The sequence below is a fragment of the Coturnix japonica genome, chromosome 3 (assembly GCF_054131305.1).
Source record: "Coturnix japonica strain WE chromosome 3, WE-NBRP24, whole genome shotgun sequence".
Taxonomy (NCBI): Eukaryota; Metazoa; Chordata; class Aves; order Galliformes; family Phasianidae; genus Coturnix; species Coturnix japonica.
The window spans coordinates 4,899,381-4,910,414 of record NC_140665.1 but is presented as its reverse complement, the minus strand read 5'-3'; the positions used below and the strand labels follow the sequence as shown (position 1 = coordinate 4,910,414).

At 41.4% G+C, this 11,034-nt stretch overlaps 1 protein-coding gene across 1 annotated transcript; it reads left to right on the top strand.

The window, feature by feature from the left end:
- The first annotated feature begins 1,040 nt into the window (after positions 1–1,040).
- PROKR1 (prokineticin receptor 1) lies at positions 1,041–9,443 on the top strand. The gene is made up of 3 exons (XM_015856549.3): positions 1,041–1,325; positions 2,844–3,520; positions 7,088–9,443. The coding sequence occupies exons 2-3, from the start codon at positions 3,003–3,005 to the stop codon at positions 7,782–7,784; spliced, it is 1,215 nt and encodes a 404-aa protein (XP_015712035.1). The 5' UTR covers positions 1,041–1,325; positions 2,844–3,002; the 3' UTR covers positions 7,785–9,443.
- The last annotated feature ends 1,591 nt before the right edge of the window (positions 9,444–11,034 follow it).

Genomic DNA, 11,034 nt, shown 5'->3' with positions numbered 1-11,034 from the left:
GAACTACATTAAAAGCTAGCTTACATTAGCTCTTCTAAAGGCCTGTTTCTAGTGTATGTGGCACATTTTAGGGATGTTTTAGACCTGATTCTGATGTACAAGACCACGTTGTCTCTTCTTCAAAGATCTGTGTGTGTGTGTGATAGAATTCAACAAGTAGACCATGCCTAATTTCCTCACTGTGTATTTGGTTGGATGTTTTCAGCATATTAAATACATCTAAAGTGGCTTTTCGCCTACTAGAATGAGTGCTAAAACAAAACCAACTGAAAAAATTCATAATGACATCTGCTAGCTTTGGCCTTCCACAGGTTTTCTGGTACAAATGTCATATTACTGTTTTTTCCATCCAAACTCATTTCACATTTGTAGTCATTTAACAGATTGCTCTCTTTAATTCCCACTTTCAGAGGTAGGACCCCACTAGCTCACAATAGCTCACAATACGGACTCACATACCAAGAACTATGCAATGTGTCCCAAATACACTTTGAAAAATAAAAGCTATGGTAAAGATAACCAGAGGTGCAGAAGAGGACAGGAGATCTGCAGCACATTTCCTTTCCTTTTGCAGAACTGGGAAGCAAAAAGACCGCTGGGGTGCGAGCACTTCAGAGCAACAAGAGGCAGCATTAGCAAAGGACACCACATTGTTAAGGATTCACTGCCACTTTCCTACTCTGACTAATTCCCTCAGAGGTCAAGGGAAGCTGTCAGAAGTCCTCTGATTTATAGCTGTTCAATGCTTGACCCTCGTTTCTGCACAAGCTGCCACAGTAGCAGTCTTCAGGACAATGGCTGCAGAGATAACCACAGAGAAAGGTTCCTGGGAAAGTGGTTCTCTCTTCTTCCTCCCGTTCCTCTCCAACAGGAGCTTTGTATTCTACTTCTGTTTCACACCAGGTATAGGTAGCTGCTGACTAGCACAGACAAAACTCAAAAATCAATCACACACTGGGGTTTTACATCCTCCGTGCTCAGATTCATTAACAAAGACATTCCACTGTTCGCTGCATTCAGGCGATTTCAAGAGCGGAAAAATAAGGCTGGAGACCTGTGCTGTATTGTCTCTGTATTGTACTGCCTCTTTAAAATTAGAAATGCATGGACAGCTTCAAGGTGCCTCCCACTGAGAAAAGGCTTTAGATGCATGCACGCAGACAGCACAGCTATCCTCCCTCTGAGCTACAGGGCAGAGAAATGATCGTTCAGCAAAGTCCTTTGGCTGCTTTTGTAGTAATCCCTTCTGTGCTTCAGTGACAGCAACGTATTTGCAGGGGAGAATCCAGGAGGCTACACCCAGAGCCCCAGAGACCCTGAAGAAGGTAAGAGCAGCTGCAGGTAGTTAGTTACTTGATGGTGTTATGTCCATTTGTGTGTGCTTGTTTTTATTAGTTTTAATGATCTTTCCTGATATTTTGCAGAGAAATTTGTGTAAAACAGATGTTGCTCCTTGCTATGACCAATATATGGATTCTGTGTCCACGTAATTGTTTAGCGCCAGTGTTACGCGAAGGCTCACACTTTCAGTCAGCTTTGGGGATGTCGTGCAAACCAGTTAATTGTTTGAAATGCTGTTTAGTTTCAGGCTTTGGCTTTCTGCTATTCAGTTGTTCTGCAACTCTCAGTCTGAAAAGCAGTGTGGAGACAGAAGTTGTACAGAAGAGTTTCTCCCAGATTTACGGAGCATTGGTACACTAGGGGCTGAGAGTGGTCATAGGGAGGGATGAACAGCTCCTCTGTACAGTCCTTTGTAGCCATTGTGAGCATTACTCAGTAGCTTTTCTTGAGCTGAAGACGTACTGCTATAATAATGAAAAAGCAGCAGTCCTCCTCAGTTCTCTTCTGGGATGGATTAGGACTGTCCTGATTATCTGGGAGTCTGGTGTGAGGACTCCCAGACACAGTGTGGGAGGATGCAAGAATACAGTCTTCTCAGCATTTTGATCCAGAGGGAAAGGCAAAACTAAGGAGTAGACTAGATATTTTCCTCAGTGTGGGAAATAAAGCTGTTTTTAATGTTTGGTACAACAGGCAGTACGAAGAGGGAAGTATCCTTCTCTCTCCTTTATTTTCAAATATTCAGGGTGCTTTTGTCTTGCATAAGGAGGATTTTTCCTGTTACCTTAAAACCCTGTTTGTGGAAGCACCCTCCTTTTGAGCAGCTGGTTTGCCTTTGCAGCAGAGCCTTACAGGAAGGTTCATGGGACAAATTCTTGTCCATGCAGACTGGCAGTATTCCACTGGTTTGTGAGAAGCAATGATAGATTATGCGGGCTGGAAATCTGGTCATCCCTCCCCCAACACTCACTACATGGCTGCCAAAAAAGAAAGTGCTGGCTTCACTCTTTTTTTGGGTCTTGGCAACTCTTACTAATTAAGAAATGTATTTATAAGCCAGGACATTGGTTCTCTTCTTTCTTGTTGAGACATCCAGCATAAAAAAAAAAGCCTTGCCCTGAAGAGACATCAGATACTTCTCAACAAACCGAGGTGCCATCTCCTTATAGCTCTTTTACCTCGCACCGAGATGTCAACACCATGGACTTGAAGGCTGGCAGATATGTGAAGTAGATTGTACACTCCTGTACTGTCACTTTACTCTGTGCTAAAAACAAAATTTCATTTTTGGTAAATAAAACTGCCAGATGTTGCAACCACTGTCTTATGCAACTCTAGGTATTTTATGATAACCAAAGCATCCTTTCACAAAGTATTTCTTCCCACTGTGCACAGACAGCAATAGAGCTGCAGGGCAACCAGGTGGATATTGCTTCCCCTATGAACATTATTTTTGCTGTAATTTCCTCTCAGGAAATGTTTTCCTTTTTTTGTTTCCACAGAAGATGATAAAAGATGCTGTTGCTCTATAGTCTCATGGGGACAAAGACAAGGTGACTCACTGCTCAGGTGGAAACTTTGGATGAGGTCTCTTGCCTGCCACTGTTGTGCCCTGACACGCTGGGTAATTTTAATACAAATCTAAGGGTCAGCCAAGCCACATGCATCAAAAGAAGACAGACATGGTCCTGGAGCAAGATGAACATAACCCAAATGCTACCGTCCATCTCAACTTTGCTGCAATCTACAATCTCCATGATGGAGATTTAACCTCCATGCGAAATTTTTCCTTCCCTTTCAATTTCAATTACAGTGATTATGACCTGCCACTGGACAGCGAAGATGACATGACCAAAACTCGCACCTTCTTTGCAGCCAAGATTGTGATCGGCGTGGCTCTTGTTGGCATCATGCTGGTCTGTGGCATTGGCAACTTCATCTTCATCGCTGCCCTTGCCCGCTACAAGAAGCTGCGAAACCTCACCAACCTGCTGATTGCCAACCTGGCAATCTCAGACTTCATTGTTGCTATCGTCTGTTGCCCCTTTGAGATGGACTACTATGTGGTACGGCAGCTGTCTTGGGAGCACGGCCATGTCCTCTGTGCCTCAGTCAACTACCTACGGACTGTCTCTCTCTATGTTTCTACCAATGCTCTCCTGGCTATCGCTGTTGACAGGTAGGTGAGGAGTTACAACTGCTCAAGGAGAAGGCCAGATTACTAGGTTTTTACTAAGCTCAGCTGTTCTGTAGGATGTGGTCATTTTAAGGTAGGTGCTATACAGACCTGGGTATCTTTTTTCATAACAGCTTAATCGCATGAGGTCATAAGATCATCTCAAAGAAAACTATGTGGAAATATCTTGTTTAAACTTTTCAGGTGAAAAGAATGTTCATTTATTAAAGCCTTCCCCTCCGGCCCTCATGAAAATATATCCAACTCAACTGTTGGAAAAGATTTAGGAAAGAGGAGACTGAGAAATGTAAAACAATCAATAGGCCAAAAAAGAAAGGTGTTTCACCCAATCCTGCTCCAAACTATGTATCTCTAAGGAATTTCCATTACTGGGCTACAGAGCTTTTCCTTTTGCCCCACCTTTACAACAAAATGTGAAGTAAGTATTCTTCACAGAGAGAGAAATAGTCAACTGGTGACTACAGAATTAACAGGTGAGTTTCCTAGTAGGGTTACTGTCTTACAGGATATGTTTTTCTCACTTCTAAAGTCTTCTCCACCGTTTTTGTTTTGGTGTGAAAGAGAATAACAGGTAAGACCTCAATCAAGCTTGCAAAATGGGGTTATTATTCCCTGTCATGCTCTACTGAGCAAACCCAACAGTCTCAACATTAGTTAGTACTGAGGTCTTAGATGGATGCTCCAACCCAGAAGTGGATGCTCAGTGAGTATGATCAACACGCTCCTTCACTGAAATACTCTCTCTTTACATGCCTCTCTGAGGATGGCATAGCAGCAGGCTAGGAAACATCCAAATGTTATTTACAGAACCCATGAAACAGTGGTGATTGCAGTGTGTCCAGGAAGCGTTAAAATACTCCATCAATGCAGCCTTCCAGAGGGTTTATTACAGCTTTCCTAATGGTGTGAGCTGAGCACACTGCTGCTTTATGCTGTAGTCATAAATAAAAATAAAGCACACCTGCCTTTTGCTGCAGTCCTGAGAAATTTCTCTGCTTGCCTTTCACTCCAGGAATTTTAACAATTCATATAACTATGCTCTTTTTTGTAACTCCTGTTCTCTTAGTCTCGTGTTCTGTGGATTCTGATAGACCCAAGTGCTGAGAATCAGCTTCATGCTGATATAAGCCTGGCATGCCCAACTCACAGAAAGCCAGAGACCTATACAGTAAACTGTTTACACAAAGACAAGTCACCTTTTGTGTATAATCATACATTTCTATTTACCCTCTGTATATCCATCTACACACTGTATGATTTCTTTCAAGAACTTCTTACCAATAATGTTTGCATAATCTTAGGGAATCAAGCCTTCATTTCTCCTTCTGAATTATTACATTTTGTTTTTAAAAAACCATTCTACTGCATCCCAGTTTGACAAAATAATACAGGTCACTGAGCCCTCATGTCTGAAAGGAAATAAGAAGATTTCTTGCATATCTCCCCACACATCTTTAAAAACAACCCTGGAAATAATTAATCACTGAAGTTCATTGTGAGAACACTTGGGTTTCATTGTCTGTTATGTGTGAGGTTTTGAATTAGTAAGCAGAGAAATTCATTTCACAGCCATGTTGGTTGTGTCACGGGGGTAGTTGACTTTAGCCCCTATTAGATTTCTCTTCATGTATTTAGGTCATTTTAAAAGGTTCACCTGTGTAGAGAGGACAATCCTACTCTGTAGGACTTCTCGCAAGTCTGATTCTACTTCATATTTTTGCATGTCTATTTGCAGAAAACATATAAGAATTTCAAAATCTTAAAAAATAATGCAGTGTGAATAGAGATCTGAAGAGGAGGATTTTGTGCTAAGCACACAATGCCCATGCTGTTAATGTTCAGGAGTGGGGGAGGTTGGCTGTATCTGGGCTCCCTGGACTGAATGCTCAAGAGCACCTGGTATGTTTTATGTGCTCTTTTGGATCACATCTTCCAGTGCAGTTTCATCTTTATCCAGTTTGTGTGTTCCAGCACTATTTCACAGTGACAGCAAAGTGTGGTAAGCAATGGCAACCAAGAAATCCATCACAAAATTCTGCTGTGGAGATTTCCCCATTCAGCCAAGCTTTCTGCTGAGCTGATATGCATACCTATCAATACACACATCTTATTCCACAATGTCCTTTCCACAAGACCTGATCTAAAAATATTCATTTGTCAGCTCCACAATGAAGACGAATAATTCTGCTGACCCTTGACATCTAGCCTGCGGTGTTAAAAGCAATGAGCAATTTATCTGCTTCCAAGATCTGGCTTGTGAAATGCCCTACTGAATCTCCATTTTATTTTAGGATGAATTATATCTGTGTATATCATATATACAGACAGAAGAGTATCTGAATGAATGAGAAATGCCACTGTTTCAAACAGCCCTTTGTGTCAAATACAACTGCACTGAGAGCTCTGGAATTTCTCCTCTTAGCAGCATTGTAATCTGAGCTAGAGAGCATCCTAATGTAAACTCATAACCAAAGCTTCTTAAAAAAAACACCTTCCCAACTCCAACCAAATATTAGGAAAAAAGAAAAATAGAAACAGAACCCTGCAACCGAGAGTGGATGCAATTTGGTCCTAAGCCCTTTTTTAACTGAATCAAGGGCACTTGATTGGTCTTGCAAGCATCATACTTCTACTTCTCCATACTTGTTTGTGAAACACTGCGGTGCATTGTGCAGCTTTACAGTAATAAGAAGTGCTAACACCTAACTCAACTTGTACAGGATGGCACACACTACTTAATAAAGCATATTTGAGATTAATTATTAGCTACAGACACCTCCAGCAGCCTAAACAAAAATGTGCACGAGCAGCAAATGGACATACAGTCCTTTGCTGGTGGCTGAAAAACCACCTGTAACCATTGCTGGTGTCAGCTTCATATCTTTTCACTCCATGGATTAACAAGGCAAACAATGGAAATACTATCATGTATGTTATATATATATATAATTATATTCAAATTGTTCTCTGCATAGGCAATTTTTTCTCCTCCTTCTATGTATTTGTGCTTATACCTGCACCTGACTAGGTGTATATTAATGTGTATTTTAAACACCTGTACATGTGCTGCCCAACAAAGTATTCCAGATGCTGTATCACGGTGTGTCCTGGATACACTGTCATCTCCGTATTGCATTATCTCCTGCTAACATATTTGTCAGTAATAGGAATACTCCCTCTCTTTCTCTTCTTCTAGTCTATCCATAACTCCCAAATGCATGATCCCTGTTAAGAACTGAAAAGTTTATGACACCACACTACATCTTTTTCAGCTTGGCTTTGTTAGCAGGTGGGAGTTTAAGACTGAGTTCTTAATATGCAGTCAGGTTTTCAGATTGTCAAAGACCTGCTATCTTAACCAACTCCTCAGCTATTTGCTCCAGAACTTATGGTTTAGGATCTTCATTCTAGGCCACTACTTTGGCCACGTGTCAATCTCTAACAATCCCAGCAGTTTCCTCCTGCCTTATTCTGTCCACATGTATTTTGAACTGTGCTCTGATTAATGCTGTTTACAAGCTCCATTATGAGTGTATTTGTCTGTTCTAGGTACCTGGCCATTGTTCACCCACTGAAACCACGCATGAATTATCAAACAGCAACCATCCTGATCGCCTTGGTCTGGATCGTCTCCATCCTTGTAGCTATCCCATCTGCATACTTTGCTACTGAAACTGTATTATTTATAGTAAAAAACCAGGAGAAAATTTTCTGTGGTCAAATTTGGCCAGTTGACCAACAGATGTACTACAAATCCTACTTCCTATTCATCTTTGGTATTGAATTTGTTGCACCTGTGATTACGATGACCTTATGTTATGCCAGAATCTCTCGAGAGCTTTGGTTTAAAACCGTACCAGGATTTCAGACAGAGCAAATCAGGAAAAGGCTTCGATGCAGAAGAAAAACAGTAATGGTACTGATGTGCATCTTGACCGCCTATGTTCTTTGCTGGGCACCCTTCTATGGCTTCACCATTGTCCGTGACTTTTTCCCCACAATCTTTGTGAAAGAGAAGCATTATCTTACCGCTTTTTACATAGTTGAATGCATTGCTATGAGTAACAGCATGATAAACACAATGTGTTTCGTAACTGTAAAAAACAACACCATGAAGTACTTCAAGAAGATCATGTTGCTCAGGTGGAGATCAACATACCGTGGAAGTAAATCTAGTACAGACTTAGATCTCAGAACAAGTGCAATGCCAGTCACAGAAGAGGTAGACTGCATAAAACTGAAGTAAGTTTTAGGTGGTTCTGATCTCATATTCTGGAAGGGGGGGCAGGAAAGAGGAAATAGTACCACCTCAGAAGATTCTCTCTTTTGTTCCTGCAAACACCCACTGTTGAGAGGCCTGAAGAAGCAGCATGCTATGGATTTCTGCTAGAATCCTTCTACTGGACTGCTGCATAATCCCATAGTTCAGACTGATGCTGTGCGTCAGTTTACCCATCTGTGTATTTGGAATGTAGTCACTTGTTTTAGAGCTGTTTAAAACTGATAGAGAACACAACAACAACATCAGAAAAAAAAAAAAACAAAAAAAAACAACAGTGAATGAATTAAAACATATTTCAAAGACAGAAGAGTTGACCATCGCTCCTAGCCATGATGTCTCTTCGTTTCTTCTGATCATAAATCTTTTACTTTCTTCAAGCTTATCGTTCTCATCTTTAAGCTGCTTGGTGTCCTTTTCCTTCTGCTTCTTCATGGGCAAGATAGGAAGGATAGCAAAAAAGGCCATTTTGCTTCTTGCCACTCCTTACTCTCAGTTTACCTCTCATGAAGAAGCTCATTGAAGCCTACAGACCACCAGCTTCAGTTATCCAGTGTGCAGCATGCTCTAATGAAAGGCACATTCTCTGCAAAGTTCACAGAGCTGAATACTGCTTCTCAGTCTAGTAAAGACCTGAAGTCTCTTCACGTGCTATCTGGTTTAAGAATATGTTATCAGCACTCCACCCTGTATTTTTCTGTCAAGTGTTACTCTGTTTATTAAGTATTTGGAAATTAAAGAGGGACAGTTTCCTTCTCTCACTTCCAGGCACCCTCTGGCCAGTTGTCGGCTGCCTTGAGTCACTGAGCACTTCACAGAATCACAGACTCAATCACAAAACTCTGGGGGTGGTGAACAGCATCTCTAGATTATCCAGGCCACACTCAGTTTGAGCAGGTTGCCCGGCATCGTGTTCCATTGAGCTTTAACTTACTCAAAGGATAGAGACTCCATAGCCACTCTGGGCAACCTCTGCCTGCGTTCAGTCCTCACAATATTTGTTTCCACAATAATTGTTTCCTTTCTCTCTGATGGAATTTCATCTGTTTCAAATTGTGCTCATGCGACTTGTACTGTTTTTCAGTGGGACACGTCGGTGGAAAAAGTCCACCCTGCTGAACCATACCTAGACAGCTTATCCAGTCTGTGTACGCCTTCAAAATAAAATACAAGTAGGGCCAAAAATACAAAGATTTTGGGGTGATGTGTCCTGCAAACAGTGCAAACAGACTTTGGTTTAATCAAGCTGGTCACTGAGTTGAGTAGCTCACTGTCCAGCCAAACATGAAGCAACAACTCCAGACAAATTCTGCATTGCCTCCCACAATACCATTTTTACTATTCTCAGTTTGTGCAACTCCACAATGAGTGTTTCTTAACTGGACTGCGATAAAACAGGTGACAATAGCAGTAAGGCACATAATTTAACTATTTAACTACACCTAAAGCGCCATGGACTATCGTGTATTGAAATCAGTCTTTTCTATTGTGAAAACAAATGCTTCCTGTTTTAAAGTATGTGGCAGCACCTACTTTTGGAATAAGTGGCTTTTGTAAATAATTTGTTTACTTGTGAATATTAAGTGAGCAGCGAACCTTGCTAATAAAACAGCAAACACAGAGTCACGATGAGCATTCTGAATTATTTTTTATATTTTTCCCTCAGCCATCATTTCTCTACTCAGGCGATTACCATGAGCTATCCAGTGTCTGCTGAAGAAAAGCTGCTAGGCTGACCAATTAATTTTAATGGCAAAAGGATATTCAAATCCATTAAAGTGCTCAAATCCTCTTGCCATTAGCTACTCTTAAAAAAATATGTGTTGGAAAGATCCCATAATTTCCTCTCTGAGGCCAAACCATTACTGAAGTCATTCTTTTACATGACGTTTTTAGGGAAACGGAAAAAGTACTAAACCTACTGTTTTCCCATCCTACCAAAAAAACAAACAAACAAACAAACAAGAAAAACAAACCATCAAGGACTTGCAGTATTACATTATTGAGAGCTTTAATCTTGTAATTTCTCCTGAAACTATCAGCCCATATTTATCTCCTAGAGTCTGTTGTAGCTATTAGGGATTAGCTGGGAACGTTACCTGTTAGTAGAGTGTTCTGATATTCCTCCCACTTATTTTTCCTTGACTATTCTTTGTGAGAGTCAAGCAACCAGCAATTTCCACATCTGGAAAGTCCAGACCAGAGTGGAATGGGTGCTCATTGGCAGCATGCAGGTCCTCCTTTACTGCAGAGCTCAGCAGCAAAAAAGCTTGGAGAAAATGGAAAGCAAAAAGAAAATAGAAAATAAAAACCAAACATGGCTTTCCCAAGAAAAACCTTTTCCCAAAGGAAAACCTGCTCACACAGGTTTTTACAAGTACGGAATGAAGGCTTTTATTTACCACTGGCAAAAATGCACAACTAATGACGGTGACTATGTTGAAAAACTGTGCTTTGTAGCTGAGCATTTCCTCTATCAAATAGCGATATCGTGCTCTTTGTATCTGTTGGCAGTTTCCACAGAAATAAAGAGCAGGCATTACTTTCACAGTGACCTACATACATGCAGCCCTAGATAATTCCTCTTTACTCAGTGTAGCCCAGCAAGCCAAAAAGTTGGACTGCACCCTTCTGGTGCTCTGCTTGTAAGAGCCTTACCTACTTACTGCCATGCGGGAGAAGCAGCCTGTTCTAGCACAAGCTCTCACCCACTGGAAGACAGTAGAGACTGCAGCGATTGGCTGTCCCCAATTAGCTCCAGCAGCAAGGAGGACTTCAGCAAGAACTATGGGATGTGCCAAGGATGATGAGAGAGCTGGAGGCGATGAGTCCATGTTAGAGCTGCTTGGAGGGTTTAGATCAAACATGCAGTTAATTAATCACATGCAACCATGTGTACACTGTGACTTGCCCCAGTTTTTGTTTCCAAAGGCAAAGAATTGGTGCTGTCATTGCTGATCCTTGCTCAGTTGATCCTCTGGTACAGCTCCTCCGTGAGGAGTATGAGGGCTGTGGGAAACGAGTAAGGCAGCACACACAGGCTCACTTCACTCTCCATCCCCTCCTAGAGGAAGAACTGTGCTGTAATTAGAAGTGATAAAACCAAAGAACTAACAGGAATGGCTGAGAGACAATAAGCAGCTACTCCTAGCAAAAAGCACAGGGAAAAAATATTTCAATAAAGAATCAGCAGGACAAGGAACTACAGTCATCTTCC